This window comes from Oculina patagonica, chromosome 9, assembly GCF_052425735.1.
Source record: "Oculina patagonica isolate OP01 chromosome 9, crgOcupat, whole genome shotgun sequence".
Lineage (NCBI taxonomy): Eukaryota > Metazoa > Cnidaria > Anthozoa > Scleractinia > Oculinidae > Oculina > Oculina patagonica.
The window spans coordinates 5,160,080-5,185,447 of record NC_135766.1 but is presented as its reverse complement, the minus strand read 5'-3'; the positions used below and the strand labels follow the sequence as shown (position 1 = coordinate 5,185,447).

General features: G+C 39.0%; 2 protein-coding genes and 1 pseudogene across 2 annotated transcripts in view; all 3 read left to right on the top strand.

The window, feature by feature from the left end:
- The window catches only part of LOC144665262 (solute carrier family 2, facilitated glucose transporter member 8-like), a 112,264-nt gene extending 103,541 nt beyond the window's left edge, over positions 1-8,723 (top strand). Inside the window, exons 2-4 of the mRNA XM_078526474.1 lie at positions 4,744-4,950; positions 6,175-6,478; positions 7,300-8,723. Coding sequence (XP_078382600.1) covers positions 4,744-4,950; positions 6,175-6,478; positions 7,300-8,051 — 1,263 coding nt within the window. The 3' untranslated portion in view covers positions 8,052-8,723. The remainder of the gene's footprint in view (positions 1-4,743; positions 4,951-6,174; positions 6,479-7,299) is intronic.
- Positions 8,724-12,583: 3,860 nt separating this feature from the next.
- LOC144664905 (solute carrier family 2, facilitated glucose transporter member 8-like) lies at positions 12,584-15,299 on the top strand. The gene is made up of 3 exons (XM_078526108.1): positions 12,584-12,851; positions 13,981-14,049; positions 14,548-15,299. Exons 1-3 carry the CDS (start codon positions 12,584-12,586, stop codon positions 15,297-15,299), a joined length of 1,089 nt encoding a protein of 362 aa, XP_078382234.1.
- A 9,696-nt stretch (positions 15,300-24,995) lies between these two features.
- Positions 24,996-25,114, top strand: LOC144667001 (5S ribosomal RNA; annotated as a pseudogene).
- The last annotated feature ends 254 nt before the right edge of the window (positions 25,115-25,368 follow it).

The window sequence follows — 25,368 nt, the reverse complement described above, 5'->3', positions numbered from 1 at the left end:
AATTTATTGCTATGATCAAAATTAAATTAATTTATTCTCACTTACCTGGAACCATTTTTGTTCTTTATTTCACACACAATAGGCCGCAATATCGTTTATGGCTTATACATGATCTCTGTCTGGACTGTCACACGAGACAAAGGGTTATAAGAGTTATGCAAATCGAGAAAAAGAAATTCCTGGTTTAATGGATTTTTTTGGACAATTTGGCACTTTCTTGCTAAAACTGGACTTAACTTTTATTAGGTAATTTACGCGCTCTTTCTAATCTAGTTTGTTTGTTTGTCCAGTTTAACGTAATTAAGTCCAGAGGTCATGTATAAGCCATAAACGATATTGCGGCCTATTGTGTGTGAAGTAAAGAAAAAAAAATGGTTCCGGGTACCGCTGTCTGCAGGTCTGTAAGGTGGGAATTTATTAATTCAATTTTATTCATAGCAATAAATTAATCTGGATCTGACTTCAAAGAGTGGATCTGCCTGATCTAATAGTCCGGCGGCTTAGCTCGAAATTTTAGTTGAATTGTGCACTTTTTGATACAAGCATGAAACTTGGCACAATGTAAGTGGTCACCAACAGAAATTATTTCAGATATAGTGCCAAGCCGGAAAAACACTGTTTTCCATGGAAACCTTAATTTATTAACCCTATTCAGACCGGGCTTTTTTGGATCTTTTCAGACCTCCGTAACTTCCAGAATATTTAAGCAATCACAATGAAACTTGGGGAATATATAGTATGTCCAAACACCTATCTTTTGGAATACGTCACGTGGGAAGATGACGTCACATGACGTGACAATTGCATCATAATGTCAAAACAGCCGCCATCTTGGATCCGCCATCTTGGATTTCGAATTTTTTCAAAAACGTCATAAACCGCCCAAAATTACTGCAAAGTACTCAAATCAATAAAACTGTGCTTAAAAACCGTAAAAGGATGAAAATAATTGCATTAAAATTATTTTTCATTAATAGAAACACAAAAATTACAAAATTGGGAAAACATGCCTGTCAAAATGCTGTTGCTGTGGTGACGTCAAGTTCCTGACACAACAACTTACCCTACCAAATTATTAACAGATAAATTTTAGATAAACTCGCAAAGTTTGGTAGGGTATGTTTGAATCTTGAAAAAGTTATGAGCGTTCAAAGTCAGCGCGGGCACTTTCCGCCCCTCCCGGTCTGGATAGGGTTAAAATCAATGAAATTTCGTGTAATATTTGTTTGTCCAGGTTGTGATACAGTAAAAACCCGCGTGTAAGAACCTAGGCATTTAAGAACCTTCTGGCAGAAATTTGCTTTTATAATACCCCAAAATATAAGAACCTGTTTAGCCAAACAAAGTCCTACAGGTTCTTATATGTGGGGTTTAACTATTTAATTTATATATTTTTTTTACCAAAAACCAGAAAGGTGATGTTACTGGGGTATATACAGTATGTTGTTGGACTTTTGGCAACATGGGTGCATTAATAAATATTTATAGTGAAGAACAGACCAGATTTTATACTATTTTCTGATAATCAACAACAATGTCTACTCTGTAGAAATTAAGAACCTGATTAAGAACCTACTTAGCCTAAACTGTCAATAAGTACCCCATAATACAAGAACCTGTTTTGCCAAACTCTGAAAAAAGTAGGTTCTTACACGCGGGTTTTTACTGTACCAAGTCGCACATACAAAATTTAGAATGAAATGCTGTAATTTAGACTGTTCACAGCCCTATATTTTCCAATTTTTCTTCTGTTAGCGAACGGTTCACCGATCGCGAGAGACCTGAACGCTAGCGCAAAACGAAAGACGCGAGGGAGCAGAGGGCGGGAACGAAAAATCTTTTCCCATGCAATAATTTCCTATTTAATTATTGGTATCAAACAGATAGTAAAAAATAACAATTGTAAGCCTAATTAAAAGCATTCATATCTGTATTTATGAATAAAAATCAACAATAAAAGGTTTATAAAAGTACAAGAAAAAATACTTTGTGGGGAAGGGGCAGGGGGGCCTCTTGGCTGAAAATTTCATTGCTGTTTACTAGCTGAAAATAGGAAATTGGCGTTGGCACTATATCAAGAATTGATTAGTATGCGAATGCTTGTAATCCTGCAAAGTTTGGTGCTTAAGCCGTTGGACTATAACAACTCAACAACTCGGAGGTCAGCGGAAATCAAGCGAAGTCTGAAGTCCGAAGTCTGTAGTCCGAAGTCTGAAGTCTGAAGTCTGAAGTCTGAAATCTGATGTCCCTCCTCGGCTTTCGTAAGTTCGGGGGCCGGTGCATGGGAGCCCTCAAATATTTTTGCCATGGAGCCTAGAGCCCCATTGTTTTACTGCTTGGATTTCTTTGCTGAATTGGAGTTTCTGGTCAAGTTTTGAAATTTCGATTTATGCTGGAGATGGATCATCCATCTGGGACGAACTTGGGGAAACAACGTTAGTTCATGCAATATAAATAGTTGTATAAATACTGGCAAGCAGACAGATTTGGCCAGATGAACTATCTGCTTAGTTTGTCTTGATAGATGATATACAGAAATAACTTGTCTGAATCAATTGATTCTCATGTTTGCCCATACTTTTACAAAGATGGATTACCAGATGAACTAACGTTGTTTGGCCAAGTTTGTCTCGGATGGTCTGTCTCCAGTGTAAATCGAATCAATTTTTCCATTGGTTAGCAACTGTGTCTTGTAGCAGCACGTGTCCATACAGCATTTCTGATGCTCTTTGACAGTTTGCATCAATGACATACCGGTATTCATGTTGTGGCTCAATTGAAGAGCTCCGGGGAAGAACGGCCCCTGGAATTTCTGGCTAATTCGAACATTATCGAAACAGCTCCAAATTACGCATGCAGGTTTGTTTACGTGTGCTTAACACTGTCCTGTGTTTCATTTCGCTGGTCTTTGATTCGTTTTCAAAAAATTACGCATGTAGCTTACATTGTCCACAGTAATCCAGCACTAGACATTTTTCCACGCATCGCGTGTGCAAATCTTGCCTCGAGGAACTTTATTACAGTCGTCCGGGATGTAAAAACAGCGTTTCACAAACCAACTTTGCCGACCGCCATTAATTTGCTCCCAGGCGGTAGCAGCGAGGGACTGGGACTCGCTATTCTGTTGTGACGTCTTAAGTCACATGTTAGGGTTTCAAGTACAGAGAAGAAAAATGGCGCATTTCTTGGGAAAATAAACTACTGGTTCGTTTGAGTGCAAGTGCGTCCACTTGGCGGTTGAAGGACATCATTAAGTCTGAAAACCCGTAAGTCTCACAGCATTTCTCGAAGAAATGAGAGATGTTCGGCGATTGTTTTGTACAATAGTGCCTTTTAGCGCTCAAGAGAAAGTTGTCTGACAAAGGCCGGCGGAGCCAAGTGGTAAATATTAAAGTCTAAAAAACACAGATCTCTTGTCGGGAACTATGTCAGTGTGAGTTTTGCAGTGTCCCCTTGGGTGCTGCAGCGACAAAGTTACCGAGAAGCGAACTGGTTTTAGACTTAAAAAATTCTTTAGATGTTTCGCAGGGTACGTTCCCTTCGCAAAATTTTTTCTGTGCCTCATTAAATATTCATCAATCAATAAATCAATCGATTCGTGCCTAGTTTATCTTGTTTTCGCGGGATTTTGTAGATGTGTGATGATGTAAGGAGTGGAGATAGAAGTGGTCAGAGCAAGCCGGCGGCACTTAACTGAAAGCAAAACTAGACTATAAAGTGGCAACACCAGCAAACGTATTCAGTCAATCAGTCTAACACAACAATCAATCTTTATTTTACTTTCACCTCAAATTACAGCTAACGGTAACAGATTAAAATAGTCTTGCCTGAAACAACAAAAATTAGCTCACCGCAAGCAGACTGCAGTAAAGGCTAGGCGCAAGCAAACTGGCGTAAAAGCTTACTGCACTAAAAGCGCAATCTAAACTTAACTTGAAACCTTAACCCTAATCCCTTGGGGTTAGGGTTAAGCTTTTTCGCTAGGGTTAAGCTTTTGTGTTAGGGCTAGGCTTTTGCATTAGGGCTAAGTCTGTAACCCTAATCTGAAACTCTAACCCTGACCCTAAGGCCTTGGGGTTACCTTTTGCGTTAGGGCTAGGACTGTAACCCTAAAAATTTAGCTGACTTCATTGTTTTGAGGAACAAAAGGACTTCTTTGTTTATCGTTTGTGAAAGAAAAGTAAAAAAGATGCCACGCCAGCAAAAACCTTGTCTTTTTGCATGCGTAATTTTTCAAAAACGAAAGAAAGACCAGTGAAATAAAACACAGGACAGTGTTAAGCACACGTAAACATTTAAACCTGCATGCGCAATTTGGAGCTGTTTCGATAATGTTCGAATTAGCCAGAAATTCCAGAGGCCGTTCTTCCCTGGAGCTCTTCAATTTATCTTTGGTTCAAATTTTATTATTGTTTTAAACTCATTATCATACATAACCATATTCGAGAAGAAAATAAAATAAAATTTGAACCAAGGTTAAAATTGGACCATAACATATACACCTCCACTCATCTTTGAGCCAATGCTTACTTTCATTCAATGCATTATTGCTATAACTTGTTCAGGGGTTAATTGCTGGTTTACTTTTGAGAGGGCTCAATTTTCACATGGCAAGCAAACCTCCAAGATGACAGTAGGAAAAATTGAGATGGTGATACCCATGTAATGTGACCAAAATTTTGTAATATACATGTGTAATTTTTCTAATCTTTGAATTTCAATTTATCTGTCAATTTTTTTTAGTCCTTAGTTACCGTTGGTGCCATTTTTGGAAGTCCAATTGGTGGATGGGCGATTGACAGATTGGGTCGGAAAGGCACCATTATGTTGTGTGTTGTACCATTTGAGCTAGGATGGTTACTCATAAGTTATGCTCCAAACCGTTCCATGCTTTACGCTGGCCGTATCATAACAGGCTTGGCTTGTGGCACAATCTCGCTTGCTGTTCCAGTAAGTATCAGTGGTATTCAAAAAAGTATAATGGCTATTTTGCGTTTACTACATACCTATAGCCAGTTGCAAAATCCCTATTTCTTATAAAACCCTGCTTCTTGTATTAGTTATTGACTACTGAGAACAGGGTTGCCCGTCAAAGAGGGTCAGCAAATGCCAGGTTAACTGGTTCACACAATGGTTCAGGAGTCTCATTAAAGAAGCTATGTCAAGGGCATTTTGCAGATGTTCAATCTAAACTGTTAAATTTTTTATGACACCCAGAACAACTTGAAAACTTTGGCTAACATTTTAAATCGCAATCCATTTCCATCCGAGCCATCCACAGCCAAACAGGCTTTTAAACAACTTTAGTCCTCTAAAATAGCAATGTTCAAAAATCTGTTAAAATCCATGACATAACTAGTCCCTTTAAGTGCTGGCAACCAGCGAAAAAACGGCTAGTTCAGGTATTGAGTCGCCTTGTTGGTGACATAGCCTATGTGTTAAACAAGTGCTTATCTGACCGCCTATTATATGTCAACCATCTACTCTAAAACGTAGACAGAACCCTGTGGTTTATTCAAGAGTGCTTTGATATATTTCATGTGTCTCAACAACAACAACTACAACAAGGTTTTATTTGAACTGTAAAATTACAAGTTGCAACTTAAACAATAAATAAATTAAAAAATACATACAGTTGCTGGTCACCTAAAATAACTAAAAAGCTAAACTAGTTGGGTGACCACCATCCACAACCATGGTCACAGGTATTGGAAAATAATTATTCACACACATTTTGCCCCTCCCCACCCCTATGCAATGTTGTTAAAAAACATTCATCTGACACATGAAAGCCTCTTACCACTTGCCAACATTGAAAGGGGGAACGGGGGTACTGACACGTATTTAACAGTTACTATGGTGATAAATTCATGTTTTCAAGAGCGTTTCAACCAAAAATGTCCATGGTTGCAGATCAACTTCACAATTTTCTATGAAAATTTTTCGGTGAAATAAAACTACAGGGCATCCAGTTTACTTAAACGTTTTTGATTTCCTGAAAAGAAATTAAATATGCCAGTAAGGGCTTTTTAAAAGGTAGCTATGTTTGCTATAAATGTAGGTGAATGCTAAATCAAGGGTTTGAGTTCAGTTATTACTGGTAAGTGGTGCAATGTTAATCAATACATGTGGAGGGCAACTGCTAATAAAATATGGTGCTGTGTTTTTACGTAGGTCTACATTGCAGAGATTGTAGCTGCACGGCTGCGTGGTATGCTAGGTTCCGTCAACCAACTGGCGGTGACAATGGGCGTTTTACTGTCCTATGTAATGGGTGTCCTGTGCAAGTGGAGGTGGCTGGCTTTTATTGGTGCAATTCCCCCAGTATTGCTCTTAATTCTAATGTATTCCATGCCAGAGACGCCTCGTTGGTCATTGGGAAAGAACAGGAGAAGTGAAGCATTGAAAGCTCTGCTTTGGTTAAGAGGTCCTGATGTTGACATTGAGGAAGAGTGCCTCACAATCGAGGCAACTCTTGGTAAGGCCAATTGCGAATCATTGTTCATGGTTTAGACAGGCAGAAGAATTGTTTTTTAAGATCAGGGTACATTTTATTTAATGTCAGGTCCATGGGAAAATATAATTTTTTTGTCAAAGTTTGAGAAATTCAGGGAATCTTCTTTTGAACTTGCTGTGGATTTTCATGATAACTCATCTGGAGCTTATCCCGGTTTCTGTAGCATTAAGCAGCTGGGAAATTTTCTATTTCCCCCTGAATGTAATGCTTGTCCATTGTAAGATCCCCCAACATTATTTCGCTGGTATCCATTCGTACACCTGGGTGGAGAGAGGCACTATGAGAATAAAGTCTTGCACAAAAACACAACACAGTGACCCCGGCCAGGTCTTGATCCCAGACTGCTCAATCTGGAGTCCGGCACGCTAACCATTAGGCCACCGTACCTCCCACCATTCATAGCAAAGCCCCTAAGCGTCAGCATTGGCGGGAGCCTGGCAGAATAGTTGGTCTGGTAGTTGGGTTCAAAGTACTCGATAGTCCCAGATTCAACTCCTCGTTTATGTTTGTAAATATGTTTGTAAACTGGTCTGCCTCCTGCCAGTTGAGATTTTTAACCCTGTTATGTTCATTCACAATAATTATTTGTTTCACATTGCCCTGAAAAGCCCAAGTCAGAAAGTATAATTATTATATTATCATTATTATTATTGTTATTATTACTATCTTTTAATATTATTATTATTGTTAGCCCATACTAAACATATGTGTATGTGTATAAGATGCAAAGGGCTTTTTATATGGGGGCTCACTGTAGTAATAGATTTTCTTTTCTTTGACAGATCGTCATGAGAAGCCTCGGTTGCGTGATGTGCTATCACCAGCAATAGCAAAGCCCCTGATAATCAGCATTGGATTAATGATTTTCCAGCAATTTTGTGGAATCAATGCAGTGCTGTTTAATGCTGCACATATCTTTGCAGTCGCAGGCTTTTCAAATGGAAAGCTTGTCTCCATTGCAGTGGGCTTGGTTCAGTTTGTGGGCACAGGTCTGGCCTGTTTGCTCATGGACAAAGCAGGACGGCGAATTCTCCTGTGGACCACTGCACTTGGAATGTGTCTCTCACTTTTGGGACTTGGCATTTATTTTGAGGTCTACATCCCTCCACCAAAAGATAGTGGCTCAGCTAGTGACACTGTCTCCTTGCTGGGCTCAATAAGTCATTCTGTACCAGCGAACAAAATTTCCTGGCTGTCAATCCTGTGCATTGGTCTTTTCATTCTCATGTTCGCCCTAGCATGGGGACCAGTTCCATGGCTTGTCATGTCAGAAATATTTCCCCTGCGAGCACGTGGCCCAGCCAGCAGCTTTGCGACCGTGGCAAACTGGACACTGGCTTTTATTGTTACCTATACATACAACTCCATGGTGATTGCGCTCAGCATCCAAGGAGTCTATTGGTTTTATGCCGGATGCTGCTTACTAGGATTTATTTTTGTTTATCTTCTTATGCCAGAGACAAAGGGGAAAACCTTAGAGGAGATAGAGGCCCTGTTTGACAAGGATAGACGGGGCTATCAGGAAATTGAATGAAAATTCTTGAAAAAATATTTTAATATTTTCATGAAACAGAGTAAATGAATTTTTAAAACCTCCTTTAATGAACACCTTCTGTAAGTAGGAAATTGAATGAAAATTCTTGAAAAAATATTTTAATATTTTCATGAAACAGAGTAAATGAATTTTTAAAACCTCCTTTAATGAACACCTTCTGTAAGTAGTAACTTATTTTTGTTTGACTGAGAAAAATGACTACTTGTTTGATTTTCCATAAACGGACACCTCTCCAATTGGACAGTTTTTCTGTTCCCAAGGGTGTCCACTTATAGATAAGGTTGAAGATGACGCCTGAAAAATGTGTGACTACTCTAGTCAGGTACCCCGGTACCTCCACGAGTTTTCTGTTTGAAAATAATTTATTGTGTTTGTTGTTTGGGAGGGAAGAGAGATTTAAAATATGTGGGACTTCAGAATTATATTTTTGCCTTTGTACCTTATTCGTGTCTGGAGCCCTACTTTCTTTATTAGAATAGATAAAAATGTTTTGCTGTTATTGTAATTATTAATACTACGTTTATCAATATAAATGATGGTGGCTGTGACTGAAATCAATTTTAGTACCTCCACAGTTAATGCACTCCATAAAATTTGTAAACTTGGATGTCACTCTTATTACTCTTGTGAATAAAAGAGTTATGAATAATAGCACAGTGGAAACTGTTTACTGTACAAAAATGATAATAATAACTAGAAATAGTTGACACTAGCTTGCCCCCGCAGTAAATCAGTTTTTCTTTTCTGTACATCCGTTTCTACAGTCGATTATTTCGCTTGAAACCTTGGCTGTTCTGTCGATTCATTCTTGGGCTTTGCTGGCGTAATAAAACCGCGCGGGATGTTGTGAGAACACGAGTAAATCACGAGCCGTCAAGTACATAGGTTTTTTGATCAATTTGACCAATCAGAGCGCGCGTAGTATCTGAGTTATTTTATAAATAGCGATCGACTCAACATTGGATGCGCGCGTATAATACAAACACATTTTTGCAAGAAAATCTTTGTAGGTTTTTTAGGGTTTTTTTAATCAAACACATTAAAGAAGGAAAAAAATAAATAAGTTATTTACCGGCTTAGGGTCGGTCCATATAGTGAAAAACTGTGACCTCGGCCTTCAAGACCTCGGTCACAGTTTTTCACTATACGGACCTCCCAGCCGGCAAATAACATATATTTATTGAATCATTTAGAGTAAATTTTATATTTTATAGTAAATCGAAGCCGACGTAATGTTTCTCTCCAATCGATATCAATCAATCAATTAATCGATTGATATTGATAATCGATGGCGAATATTCGTGTGGTTATCGATTGGTATCGATTTCCAATAACAATCGATAGATTAATTGATATCGATTGGTTTCAGATTTTGTCACGTTTCAAAATCTACAAGCTGACGGAATAGGCGCATAAATACCTTATTGTTACTTATCTTCGCGGGACTTAATTTTTACTACTTTCCCCTGGATGGGATGCTTGTCCATCACAGGGTTTCCCCCCAGTTTTCAATTTGCTGGTACCCATTTATAAATTAAAGACCCACACAAATTATTTTTAAAAGTTTTCTATCGTGTTTTTTTTTATGTTAATTGCGCATTTTTGGCCAAATCGCGAAAATTAAGTCCCGCGAAATATGCCCGTTCCATTTTCGCTAAATACCGCGAAAATAAGTAACAATAAGGTACCACATCTTTGTACGCATTAATTGTTAACACATTTCATTTTAATGCTTTGAACGTTAACAGGAAAAAAACAACGCCCCGTCCACGTGTATCCGTTTCCTTTGAAAACTTAAAGTTTCTTTCCGTTTTTGCCTCCCGTCAACACGTAACCCATGAAAACGGTAATCAAAAACAGAAACGTTTTAAAACGCTATCCAAAGTGGAAAATGATTACGTGTGGACATGGACCAATACTACAGACTTCAGAGGATACACAATTTCAAACTGTAGGTGGCCAAGCTGTCCACGATGGTTAACAACTTAAAACGCGTTTCCGCGTTCTCCCCCGGGGGGGGGGGCACTCCCTATAATGGCCTATACGGGGAGGCTCCGCCCGAAAGGGGTACCTTTTTCAGGCTTTAGGTATATAAAAGGGTAGGGATTTCACGAGGTTAAGTATACGAAAGGGTATGGAAATCTGTCATTTGGCTAATTAAAAGGGCCTTTAATTAAAATATTTCGAACGGACGCAATTTATGGTTGTATTATTTTAATTTATTAAGCGCTTCATAAAAATGACAAGAAAACGTCCTATTTCAAGTCCACGCCATGTCTCTTAGGTATATGAAAGGGGTACCTTTTTTCAGTTAAAGGTATACGAAAGGGGTACAATTTCTGTGAAAAATGGTATATAAAAGGGTAAGGGGTTAGAACTTGGGGCGGAGCCTCCCCGTATAAACCTTTTTTGAGTACCCCCCCACCCCCGGGGGGTTTGGATTGGAGTCATATATTTTTAAAAAATAGTGGTTCAGCCAACATTATTAATTCTTATGTGGCAAAGTGGATAAGGGGTTGGACAGCAAATCTGGAGGCCTAGAGTCAATCCTAATAGTGCGCAGGTTAGTAAATGGTAAAAGAGTTAGATGATACAACTTGGGGGGGGGGGAGGATATGGAGTCATATATTTTTAAAAAATAGTGGTTCAGCCAACATTATTAATTCTTATGTGGCAAAGTGGATAAGGGGTTGGACAGCAAATCTGGAGGCCTAGAGTCAATCCTAATAGTGCGCAGGTTAGTAAATGGTAAAAGAGTTAGATGATACAACTTGGGGGGGGGGGGAGGATAATAGCAGGGAAGGGTAAGACAGTATGGATGTTGGAGGGGGAATCAGAGACAGCGAGGGAGGGGAGGTGCCTGGGGAGACTCTGTATATTTTTGGGTGGTGGGTGGGAATGTGCTGCTGGGACATTGAAATCCTTACCCTTTACCAGACCATATGTTCAGCTGATTTTGCAACCCTTTCCCGCGACCTTTTTTTTTTAACTGTATCGTTATCAGTGTTTGAATAGAAAACGTATTCTGTCAACAACGATGCCGCAATGATTTTATTTACGTTTAGGATAGCCTCTTTATCTTCCCAGTTTCTATTCCTACTCTGGACTAATTCAACATATACCACCAATCAGTTTCCAGACAAATGATACCCTTTCTAGAACAAAACTCTCTGATTTCTATACCCTATCCCAGATTATTAAACTGCTTGAAATCCATACCCATCAAAGTGGCACGTACCTTTATAATATAGCTGATATGTGGGAATGCCTTCCCCCTCTCCTGGGGGGAGGTGTTTAAATCTTAATTTTTTACTTGTTAACCTAATGTATATATTAAAAAAAAAACAAGTTTAACTTAATAAAAAATAACCTAGGTTAAAAAAAGGTAACCTCTAGAGGTTGGAAAAAATGACCTTAAGGACGTTCGCGCAAAAATTTTCTACTCGATAGATTTTTTTAAAATTTTTACTGCGGCCGGTAATGAGTAACTTGTGTCAGAAATGTAAAAAAAAGTTGGGGTCACCGACTTTGTTTCATAGATAAAGCGTGTGGAAAACTACCTTGATTTTGAAAAATTGGCGCGCGTAATTCAGCAGTGTTTACAAGGCTTCTAGTTAATAATATCGAAGATAAGTGAACGGAGGCAAACGATCTTAGTTACATTTTGTACAAGGGCATCTGTTACTTAAATAATTCCTAGTGTTGATATCCTTTTTGTAAGACTTAACCCTGAAAATAAGGCATTAAAAACTTTCGTACGGCAAAACGAAAAGCTCGAAAAGCGTAATTCAAACGTCAGTCGGACAATAAAAACAAACTTCCAATCGATAGATTTTTTTCATTTTCTCGCAAAACGTAGATATTAATTAACAAAAGTAATCCGTTAAGAAAAAAGTAGGGGTCACCGACCATTTAAGAGAGCATTAACTCCAAGCGAAGTGAGCAGAACGGCCACCTTCCCTATATGTGCTTAGAAAGTTTTCTCAGCGCGCACGCTCAATGTATGGCATGGATGGTGTTGCGACATGAATTACGGGCGCAGTAAGGATGCGCATAAACAATTAGAGCGAACGTCCTTAAATGGCCTGTAACTTACACACGTAGGTTTATGCTGAATATTAAGGTTTTAGATTTTCCTTAATTACTGGTAAATGGTGCAATGTCTAGAACCCTGAAAACTTACCACCTAATTCAGGGGTTTCAAAATATTTTGATGTAGGCATCAGCAACTAAAAGAGTAAGCTGCTGTGACAACACCAAGCTTGTTTATTTGTCGCGAGCTGATTGCTATGACAAGAGTAACTGGTGACATATAATTTATATTAGTATAGTTGGTGAAACTCCGGCAGTCACCTGCAAAAACCCAGGTAATTGATAGGGGGGAACTGCTAAATATGGTGCCGCTTTTTTCTTAGGTCTACATTGCCGAGATTGTAGCTGCGCGGCTGCGTGGTATGCTGGGTTCTGTCAACCAACTGGCAGTGACAATGGGCCTTTTACTGTCCTATGTAATGGGTGTCCTGTGCAAGTGGAGGTGGCTGGCTCTTATTGGTGCAATTCCCCCAGGATTGCTCCTAATTCTAATGTATTCCATGCCAGAGACGCCTCGTTGGTTGCTGGGAAAGAACAGAAGAAGTGAAGCATTGAAAGCTCTACTTTGGTTAAGAGGTCCTGATGTTGACATTGAAGAAGAGTGCTTTACAATCGAGGCAACTCTTGGTAAGGCCAATTGCGAATCATTGTTCATAGAGGTGGAAGAATTGTTTTTAAGATCATGTGGTACATTGTATGTGGGAGGCAGGGTGGCTTAAATTCAGACCTTCTGATATTACGCGATGGTGTGATTCAACCTCAAATGGCAACTTTTTGCATATTCATCAAAAATCGCATAATTCGTACAAAATCGCACAATTTTAGAAAAGAAAAAAGAAATAGTGAAGAAATTGTTCAGCATGACATGAGCGTGGGACAAAGAAAAAAATCTTAGTCCCTGACGGAGAATCAAACCCATGGCCTCCCAGACACCGGTTGGGCGCTCTTACTAACCAACCGAGCAACATTGTTAGCTGGCCATGGGCCATTTACTAGTATGCAGGACGCGTGTCACATATCAACCTAGTAAATGGCCCAGCTCACAACGAGTCTTTCGTAGCTCAGTTAATGGTTAGAGCGCCCAACTGGTATCTGGGAGGCCATGGGTTCGATTCCCGTCGGGGACTTAGATTTTTTCTTTGTCCCACGTTCGTGTCATGTTGAACAATTTCTTCACTATTTATCACCGAGCTTGAAATTTACCATCTTTATTATTTACTAAGAAAGAAATACTCACTTAAATTAAGTTCTAAGACAATTTCAATGTTGTTTCAAGGTGGTTTACCTGTCAAAAAACCTTGGAAAACCTCTAATTATGTGGTTTCCAATTGAACAAAATTACTTTGGGCAGGCAACTTCCTTTTTCAGTTTCAACTTAGCCATAGCAATACATTCACACATAAATTTGCTTTCTTGTATTGCACTGAAGTGCACTAGGCAAAATGGCTGAATTTAGAATGTTTAAAATCCTTCCATGAACTCAAAAACATCGTAGAGTGTTTGATTGTTGGACACCGTTCGTAAACACATGTGCCTTAAAAAGAATGTGTCCATAAGGAAACCAGGCAGGATGTGATACAGCTCAAACCACCGATTTTGCTCAAACCTGGCACAAATGTTGGGCATGGTGAGCTATTAACTGTGGCAAAACATTAGTTCAAAATATTTTATTCCCTCCAAGTTATGGCACCTTTTGCAAAAACGGCCATTTTTCACTAATTTATACATATTTAATTAGCTGACTTTGATTGACCCATTCCACAAGAAAAAGAACTTCTGAAAATTTATAAAATTCACTATTCCTCATATTCATTAGGCTTTAAGTACAATAATTCACTTCAAATGCCCGATTTTGATTTCCTCTCTTCAAATGGTCTTTTAGAAGGTATAGAATTTCATACTGTTGGAAATGGCCTTTTATTAGTGCCAAGTAATTAAACTCCCATGAGCAACAACTTAGATGTAAATAGATTATTCTTACATGGGTGATGAAATCTATCATTAAACTTCACAAACATCGCACAAAATGTTTGGGGACTTCAATATGTTATTCGTGCTGAGGAACTTAGCACACATGACACAGACAGAGATGCATGTGCACAGTGGCCAGTGGAAGATTGGGACCACATATCAATATGCTGACGCTATATTTGCAACATTTTATGTGACAAGTCGTCTACACAGCAATTTTTCGTATGTGACAACGTTTATTAATTTGTCAGTAAAGAAAACACGCCAGCTTCTCATCAAATATTTTGGCACATAAAAATTGGCTAATTTCCCTCATCTACACAAGCAAATAAAAATTGTCACAAAAATTGCAAGCGTAAAATGGTCTTTATTGGGGGCTAGTTGAAGTAATAAATTGTATTTTCTTTGACAGATCGTCATGAGAGGCCTCGGCTGTGTGATGTGTTATCACCAGCAATAGCAAAGCCCCTGATCATCAGCATTGGTTTAATGATTTTCGTACAATTTTCTGGAGTCAGTGCAGTGCTCTTTAATGCTGCGCACATCTTTGCAATTGCAGGCTTTTCAAATGGAAAGCTCATCTCTATTGCAGTGGGCTTGGTTCAGTTTGTGGGCACAGGTCTGGCCTGTTTGCTGATGGACAAAGTGGGACGTCGAATTCTCCTGTGGACCACCGCACTTGGAATGTGTCTCTCACTGTTGGGACTTGGCATTTATTTTGAGGTCTACATCCCTCCACCAAATGATGGTGGCTCAGCTAGTGACACTGTCTCCTTGCTGGGCTCAATAAGTCATTCGGTACCAGCGAACAAAATTTCCTGGCTGTCAATTCTGTGTATTGTTCTGTTCAATGTCATATTCTCCGTAGCATGGGGACCAGGTTCGTGGCTTGTCATGTCGGAAATAATTCCCCTGCGAGCACGTGGCCCAGCCAGCAGCTTTGTAACCATGGCAAACTGGACGCTGGCTTTTGTTGTTACCAAGACATACGACTCCATGGTGATTGCTCTCAGCATCCAAGGTGTCTATTGGTTTTATGCTGGGTGTTGCTTACTGGGATTTATTTTTGTTTATCTTCTTATGCCAGAGACAAAGGGAAAAACCTTAGAGGAGATAGAGGCCCTGTTTGACAAGGATAGACGGGGCTATCAGGAAGTTGAATGAAAATTCTTGAAAAAATGTTCCTTCAATATTTTCATGAAACAAAGTAAATGAATTTAACCTCCTTTAATGAACACCTTCTGTAAGCGCTTACTTTTGCCTGTGACTGAGAAAAATGACTACTTGTTTGATTTTTCATAAGCGGACACCTCTCTAAGTGGACAGTTTTTCTGATCCCATGGGCGTCCACTTATGGAAAATTAAACTACACATTGCATGTATTAAGTAATTATCCTGCAAAATCATGCAGCATGCTAATTAAAGGGGCTATGTCACACAATTTTAGGCAATTCCTGCACTGACCAACTGGTCATACAATTAACTGAAATATCACAATAACGGCTTAAAACTGTAGAAGAACTCAAAAGAAACACAGAAAGGCCAAAAAGGGGCATGGATGGGCAAAATTCGTGAAGTTTAAAATGGATTGCGTTCGGGTAAACTTAAAAAACGTCGGCCCGACGTTTTTCAAGTTTATCTCAATTTGTTTAAAAGTGTCATTTACAATGCTCGAAAATCATCCTTGTTTGTTATGTAGCTATGATTTTGCCAATAAAAGACATGCTCTGCCAATTTGAAGTTTAGAGCTCTTAAATAACGAAAATAAATAAAATTACCTAAAATACCGTGACATAGCCCCTTTAAGGTGGCTCGACCCAGTTTTCTTCTAGCGATACCTAACAACTTTGAAACCCTGATACTTAAAGGGATTGATGTCAATGACAAAACTACTACATCACAATGCATTACACATAGACTGAACTTCAATATGATATAAATTTTTGGGCGATCAGAATGAATATCACGTGGCAATGACGTCACACAGGGTTTTGCTTTCAATCGATTTTTAGGCGGTAACCGCATTTTATATCGAGATCCTCCACGCTACGTATACTTTGGGTGTTTGCCTTCATCTCAGTGGAGTTTCATCGAAATCTACAAGAGGAATTTTGAAATATCTTGGAATTTCTTTTTAGATGGTATAATTTATGCGTAAAATAAAGCCAAGACTTCATATAAAGAAATTTGCTTCTTTTTTAGGTTTAATGAGAGGATTTAGCCCCCATTCCTTTTAGAAATGTCCTATATACTACATCCAAACCTTTAGAAGAAAGAAAACTTGCGCGATTTCGAAATATATGAAATATATGAATCATAGTGAAACTCAATGATTACCTCTATTTACAAATTTTCCGCCTACTTTCGCAAAAAAGCGATTATTTCAAAAACCCGTCGATGAATTTTTTCCAAATTTTTTCAGGGTGACGAATAATCAGTACACCACACAATCCCAAAATTTCATGCTCATTGAAAATATCTAAGGTTGTCTAAACTAAAAGCAAAATTGAGTAAACATTAAAGCGATGTCGAAGTTTTGAATAATTTTGTGCTCTGGGATTTCCTATTGTTTCGATTTAAACACAACATCGAATTCCTGTGCACCACGCGTGTAATGACCACGCTTGGCTACCCTCCGAAAGCTTTTCGAAATGGTTCGGAATATGGTAATATTCTCATCGAGTTCAAGTAAACAATAACGGGTAAATGAATACATTCCCAACTGAAGAAAGCAGTCACACAACACCAAACTCAAAGCCGGTTATTTTTTATGCCTCCTCGGTCATTTAAAAAAGTAAAACGGACAGAAAATAGACTTCACGTATTATAAGCAAGCTGAATCTGGCGTCCAGTATTTATTAGAAAAGGTTGTTTACTTGTTGCATTTCTAAGTTCAACCGAAAGAAGTGGCAGCACTTCAATACGAGAAAAAACCTAATCTTCTTGTTCTTGGCATTTTTAACTTTTATCTCAGCCAAGACGTCGACCCAACAAGAAAAGCTAATGCGTGACAATTTCTTTTCCACTGTTCCATATTTCGGAAAGCTTTCGGAAGGTAGCCAAGCGTAGTCATTTCACGCGTGGTGCACAGGAATTCGATGTTGTGCTTAACTCGAAACAAAAGGAAATCCCAGAGCACAAAATTATCTCAAACTTCGACATCGCTTCAATGTTTACTCAATTTTGCGTTTAGTTTAGACAACCTTAGACATTTTCAATGAGCATGAAATTTAGGGATTGTGTGGTGTACTGATTATTTTTCACCCTGAAAAATTTTGGAAAAAATTTATCGACGGGTTTTTGAAATAATCGCTTTTTTGCAAAAGTAGCCGTAAAAATGGTAAATAGAGCTAAACATTGAGCTCTACTCTGATTTAGATAATTTCATATATTTCGAAATCGCGCAAGTCTACTTTCTTCTAAAGGTTTGGATGTAGTAAATGGGACATTTCTAAAAGGAATGGGGGCTAAATCCACTCATTAAACATAAAAAAGAAGCAAATTTCTTTATATAAAGTCTTGGCTTTATTTTACGCATAAATTATACCATCTAAAAAGAAATTCCAAGATATTTCAAAATTCCTCTTGTAGATTTCGATGAAACTCCACTGAGATGTAGGCAAACACCTAAGGTATACGTAGCGTGGAGGATCTCGAGAGAAAATGCGGTTACTGCCTAAAAATCGATTCAGAGCAAAACCCTCTGTGACGTCATTGCCACGTGATATTTATTCTGATCGCCAAAAAATTTATATCATATTGAAGTTCAGTCTATGTGTAATGCATGTGATGTAGTAGTTTTGTCATTGACATCAATCCCTTTCAGTATCAGGGTTTCAAAGTTGTTAGGTATCGCTAGAAAAAAACTGGGTCGAGCCACCTTAAGTTACCTAACCAGTTTTTGTGTTTTGAAATAATTAAATTAATAATTGTTTGTTGCTTGGGAGGGGAGAAAGATCTTGAGGCATACTTTCTGTATTAGAATAAATATAATCTTATTTTATTACGAAGTTAATCAATGAAAATAATGCCAGGTGGCTGAGACAGTGAAACCTGTTTTCGCAACTACACTGTATTGACCCCATAAAATATCTATTAAACTTGGATGTTACTCTTGTGAATAAAAGGATGGTAAAAAATAATAATTAACATGGTGGAATCTGTTAAGTGTACAATAATTAACAATTATTCACCGAAGTGCAGGTGAATAGTACTTTGCTAATCACCTCCGAGTTAACCAATCAGGCACACGCAAAAACTACTATTCACTTGTGTGGTAAATACTTATTATAATAATTAAAGGGACCGTGTCACGGATTTTAGCCAAACTTAGGCATAGGAAATGACCATCAAATTCGTTTAAATGTATAAAATAACCTCTTAAAACAGTGAAGGAATATTTAAATAACACACCAAATACAAAAGAAGGTACGGATGGCCATAAGTGTCGAAGATTGAAACGGATTGCGATATGGGTTTTTGAAATATGGTCCGGCGGAACAGTTTTCAAAGTTAATCTTGTCTGCTTGTAACTTTAATTTATGACGCCCGGAAGACACATTTGGCTGCCATGAAGATATGGTTTTGTTATTTAGTATCAAAGAATTAATTTCTTTGCAAACATTTAGTTTCATAGCGAATATTTGGCAAAATTTAATAACATAAGATTAACTTAGCCGTGACATAGTCCCTTTAAGTATTTTGCTCTTTTTTACTAAAATAACAATATTTGGCAAAACATTTTAGGGGTGGCTAATGGGGTCATTTTGCCTATTTCGATAGTATTGCGATAGTCGAATTACTATTGCGATAGTATTGTAATTAGTGATTTTATAGCGTTGCAATCATTTCTTTCTCAAAGAGGGGGGTGGAGTTAATTTTCCAACCACCATTTTGAACACGGATAAGGCCCTGGAGACGAGCGGCTTCCGTTAAGTTTGCTTTTATGGCTTGTTATACAGTACGGATTCTGAACAACGAACAGAAAGCCGAGAAAGGACGGCAGAGAACAAGAAAGGCATTTTTCAATCAAGGAAAAAGTACTACAGAGCACCATTTGAAAAACTATCGTAACTATCGATAGTTAATGAAACTAATGGATTTGGGGTTTATGTTTAATTGGATAAGGTCCTGAAGTGAGAATGAGTATCAGTTAAGGTTGAAATTGATCGTTGAGGGGTTTTTATGATCGCGTGTTGGGTAATTTAGTTTTTCTTATGACGCAGTATAAAATGATACATTTCCCATATGACGCAGTATAAAATGATACATTTTTTATGGCGCAGTATAAAAATTGTCAGTGCGGTCTCACCTCACTAAAACACGATAGAGGGTCTCAATGGGGTGGTGGCTTTTACGGTTAACGGTTAAAATATTGGCGTTTTTACGGCTAACTGTTCATTTATTTCTATAACGGTTAACAGAAGTTAATTTTCATTGTTTTTAATAGTTAAAAATTGATTTCCATTATTGAAAAACATATTTTCGGTCTTAGGACCATTTTTGGGATGAAGAAGTGAACTAGTTTGGTTTATTTATAATTACTGACCGATTTTTACGGTTAACGGTTAAAATTTTCCACTTTTTACGCCTAACGGCTAAATTTTTGACCGTTTTACGGCTAACGGTTAACCCCATTGAGCCCCTCACGATACCGTTTGGACATGAATTTGTAACCAAGAGAGATGTGAATGTCGTAGCCATTAATTACTTGAATGCGAACTCTACGGTTTTATATGAGCCAGAAAGTGGTCTCCCCCGCAGCCGTTTTGAGTGTCGTCGCGCAACGCTCGTTGCGTGACGGCGACACTAAAGACGGCTGCGAGGAAGACTACGGCCCTGCAGACTGAAATGTTTTTTTTTTTTTCGAAATAGCAAAAAGAGGTTGTGACCAAAGCTGTGAATTTTCCTATACAAATAGAATAGGGCAATCTCCTTCATTTATACATTACTCTGTTACATGTAGTCTAGTAGGAAGGTGGGGTTCCCATGCACCCATATGATGTATTTTTCTAACTTACATTTTTGTAATCATGAGGACGTCTAGTGAACGAATTTGTATGTTCCCATCGCCAAATGTTGTCCCAAGGCCTCGTTTTTGGGGCCCAGATGGTAACCCTCATGGCGGCCATCTTGGCGGCGATCTTGAATTTTTGACAAAATTCTACAATCAACATCACTTTTGAACTGGACATCAAAAGAGGAAAAAAACCTTTATTTCAGTATATTTTGCTATACAAAATATATGGAGAGCTTCTCGTCACCATATAATGACCCTAGGTCCCGTTTTAGTAGCCTTCATGGCAGCCATTTTGTCGGCCATCTTGGATTTTTGACAAAAGTCTTCAATCGACAATATTGCTTTTAAACTAGACATCAAACAGAGCATTTTCCCTACGAAGAATAAATTGAGAGTGTTATTTTCATAGGACTGGAAAACCGAAAAGAAAAAACAAACCCTTCTTTACAATATTTTGCTATAAAGAATAAATTGAGAGCGTTTGATATGTTTTCTGCATGGATGATATGGCTGTCATGATGGCTTCAATGTTTTCGGGCAGAATAGGGCTTTAGCATATGCCTTTCACTAAAACAACTCAGGAAACCAGTGGTGTCAAGCTGAGCCTCAATTAAGATTTCAGCGTAGTCTGAGCCCCTGCATTTGTTTACATGTCACCATGCCCATATGGATATAATTCATTTCTATTTGGAATGGCCCTGGAATGACTCAAGATATAATGGTTCTTGTACTCATCTGAAAATTTCCAGATCAGGGGAAAGGCAATTATCCAGCCACCAAGATCGAAGGTGTTCTGCACATACGCCTGGCCGACCTACCTGTTGGCGTTCTCTTACCACCTCATGCAGCAGCTTCTTTATCACTGAGAACTCTGTAAAGAGCTGGTTGATGGAAGTGAAATGTTCACTGTTTATGGTGGGTGGAGCAAGCACAGCTCCCTTAAGGAAATTTGGTCCCAACTCGACTGTAGACGTGGATAGGAGCCAAGTGTTCTAGAGTATCAACATTTGGGAGCTTGTTGTGCTCCGTTTAGAGGGTACGATACTGTTTGTATCATGATCCTACTGGTGCTATTCGCAAAATTTAGGCGATGGATGTTTGATGTTTTTTTTTTGTTCATATTGTCCAATTCAAAGTGAACACTTTGTTGCATTTTCCAGTAATAATCTGGGAAGTGAGGGAAGTGGAAACTTCATCTAGGGCCTTGCTGTTTAAAGTTCTCAGCCGAAGTAATAAGTCTCACAGTGCTCAAATTTCCAAAGTATGGTGGTAAGTTGATTACTGCGAGATGGGTCTCGTACAGTTGCACAAAGGAGGATGTGTTTTGAAAACTTCCACTCTACATTCGTTTCAGCATGGAAAATATACTGAAAGGGCAAAAATAGCGACAAGCATGATGTAAAACTACCACAGAAAGTTAAATGAGCTGATAGTAATAGCTGAGCACGTAATAGAATGCCTGGTCAAAACAAAGAACGATACATACAGTCTTTCTCACGCCACTCTACACCTGAATTACCAGAGACGACAAAGCTCAGAAAAAATTCACAAGGTCGGACGGAAGGGAGTGGCTCATCCAATCATTTGCCTTCAAGCTCGTCGACTGGAGGCCACGGAAGTGGTAGTAGCCTCTAGCACCTGTTGGATTGAGCTGTGATGGAGCAGAGCGAAGTCCTTTTACTTGTCTTTTTATCCTGACTGAGTTTATATGTGTAGGCTATACTGAATTGCAACAGTAATGCTGGCGCTGTAGACGCTGTAGACCAGAAGTATGATACAATCTGTCATCTGGATTGACCTTGGCAACGGTGATCAACTCTTGAATAAAAAATGTCATGGCTCTCCAGTCGTTCAAGTTCTTTCAAAATCTCACTTCTGTACACTGCATTAGCGAAGCCAATTATCTGCAACTCTTGAATATGGAAAAGACAAAGATGTAAGCAACCTGTCTTCCTTCTGCCCAATAACGCAATCAAGGACAGCAGTGAACGCCTTCAGATGCACAGACACCTTACGATCTGTATCACGCAGGAAATTGGTTAGATGATTTGCGACAGGATGGGTGGAACTAGGCCTCCATCACAAACAGGTTTTCGTCTTGCACCTTGCAATCTTGGCGGCTATTACTTAGCTCAAGTGCTCGAGGTTCAATCTGTTCTCAGGTGGACTTCTTTAGAGCTTCGTCCTTGTCATTGAACATTGGGAACATGATGAGTTGCTCTGTTTTTCTACACGATTTAAGGTCAAACCTTTCACAGAAAATTTATTCTGGAGGAAACAGCCACAAAGAAGATATGGGTGATGATTTAAAAGTGAAGGGGGTCTTACAGCAGTATCATTTGGTGTTATGCTGCACTTCAGTTGATCATGGTGTTTGGCAAGCATTTGGTAACAGCCCCGGTGATAGCCTATTGCTGCCAAATAAATTTTTTGCACCAGCAAGTCGCTTGTGTCAATTAAGACAGCTTCTCAGTGACATTTTCTCTTGACATTACTGAGTGGTGTAAAGTTGCGATGCTGAATGCCATTAACATTTAACAAAGAAGAGCAGCTTACTCCCTAATTCAGTAGAACATCTTGTCCATCCCCATTAAAACCGGGGATGTCTGGCGGTTGTAACCTTTTTTGAATCTTGAAATTTCAAACTCTAGAGGGTTTTTCATTTTGGAAAATATGAATGCAAATGACCTCAAATCGTCCTTAGAAGCTGCAAGGATTTCAATTGTAAATTATCAGCATTTTTTATGTATCTCGAGTTCAAACTATTAAAATTGTATTAGGGAGCTAAATCCCGGAAAATAACACTGCCAATTGTTTCTTCGTAGAAAAAATGCTCTGTTTGATGTCTAGTTTGAAAGTGACGGTCCATTATAGACTTTTGTGAAGAATCCAAGATGGCCGCCAAAATGGCCGCCATGAAGGTATCCAAAACGTGGCACTGGGACATTATTTGAAGATGGGAAGCTGGAAAATTTCTTTTCTATAGCAAAAGTAATGAAATAAAGCTTGCTTGCCTCTTTTGATGTCCAAATCAAAAGTGACAGTTTATTATAGAATTTTGTCAAAAATCCAAGATGGCCGCCATGAGCGCCAACATGTAGGCCACCAAAACGAGGCCTTGGGACAATATTTCGAGATGGGAACATACAAATTCGTTAACTAGACGTCCTAAGGATTACAAAAATGTAAGTTAGAAAAATACATCATATGGGTGCATGGGAACCCCACCTTCCAACTCGACTAATGAAGTGAAATAAACTTTGTAACTCACCTGCATATATGCCCTTCTCTTCAATCACTTGCCCGTTTTCGAGTGTAGCGCACGCTAGCCCTTCCGTGCGAGCAACCACGAGATACGCCAAGTCATCCCGTTTTTGTTTGCGCTTGCAAAACGCTCTGATTGGTGAAAATTTTATTCCATTTCAGAATATATAACTAGAATGTCTACTTTACAATTTTTACGCTTAAAGAGCAGTACTCCAATTTTTGCTCTAACGTCAGGGCTGTAGCCATAGAGGCAATAGTTGTGCGTGTCGTAGGCACGAGCCGTTAGCGGGGTCTGGAAAGAAAAGTTTGTAATCTAGAGGCACTATTTATAGCATTTTTCTTGAGGTATTTCTTCAGGGAAATTAATTAGGTTCAAGTGGAGATTACTTTCCCACCTGAAGGGATTTTTTTAATTTAATTTAGGGTTAAAATCTAGACGAGGCAAGGCTTCTTGCCTCTTGCTAGTTACGGCCCTGACCGTACTCGTTTATAGAGCAAAGCTTTGAAGGTCAAAGTTATTACCATCCTGACCAATAGTAGTCGTGTTTGGCCTGTCAATTTTTGAAACTTCACTCCGCTCGCAGTCTTCCCCCGGGGGGTACTCCCTATAATGGCCTATACGGGGAGGCTCCGCCCAATAGGGGTATCTTTTTCAGGCTTAAGGTATATGAAAGGGTAGGGATTTTACAAGTTTTGGTATACGAAAGGGTATGGAAATCTGTCATTTAGGTATTTAAAAGGGTCTTTAATTAAAATATTTCGAACAGACGCAATTTACGGCTGTATTATTTAAATGTATTAAGCGCTACATGAAAATGACAAGAAAACGTCCTGTTCTAAGTCTATGCAAGGTCTTTTAGGTATATGAAAGGGGTACCTTTTTCAATAAAAGGTATACGAAAGGGGTACAATTTCTGTCAAAAATGTTATATACAAGGGTAAGGGGTCAGAGCTCGCGGCCGAGCCTCCCCGTATAAAACTTTTTTGAGTGCCCCCCCCCCCCCGGGAATCTTCCTTAGGGCCTGTTCGCGCTAGGACGAAAAATGTGAGGAGTGTAACACGATCGCCCCTAAGAACGACTGCGTGAGAGGCCAAGTCTGTCCCAACTCATGTGATAAATCACAATAAATATTTCGTTTTTCGAAACCTGCAAAAAGTCTCAGCTACAGGAAGGGTACGAAAGCCGAGGAGGGACTGCAGACTTCAGACTTCGGACTTCAGACTTCAGACTTCAGACTTCAGACTTCGGACTTCAGACTTCAGACTTCTGACTTCAGACTTCAGACTTCAGACTTCAGACTTCGGACTTCAGACTTCGGACTTCAGACTTCCGCCTTTAGCATTCAGAGACTTCCGCCTTCGGTTGAGAAAGAAAATGAAAAGCCCACAACAAGGGGTATTCAGCGATCGGACAAGAACCGTTGCTATCCGTGTGGTATCAGAAAGAGCGTGTAAATCAGCTAATAAAAGTTAAGTCCAGTTTCTAGCAGGAAAGTGCCAAATTGTCCAAAAGATCCATTTAAACCAGGTATTTTTTATCTCTATTTGCATGACTCTTATAACCCTTTGTCTCGTCTGACACTGATACCACAAGGAAAGCATTGGTTTTCGTCTGATCGCCGAAGTTAAGCCCTGTTGGGCGGGGTTAGTACTTGGATGGGTGACCAACTGAAAATACCCCTTGTTGTGGGCTTTTCAGTTTCATTCTTTCTTTTTCTTACGAAATCAGTAACTTTTAAGGCCTTCTATTTTTTCGAACGGTTTCGTTGACCTTTGTACGTTTCATTGTCCCGATTGGGGCGAGAAAGTCCGAAGTGCAGTCGCGCTAGCTTCTCCTTGAAATCCTCACTCGAAATAAAATCGAAATCCTGGCTTTTCATCGGTCTATGCTCTTTATTTTGTGAAATATACTTACTGTTTGTTTTTTTGTTTGTATGTTTGTTTGTT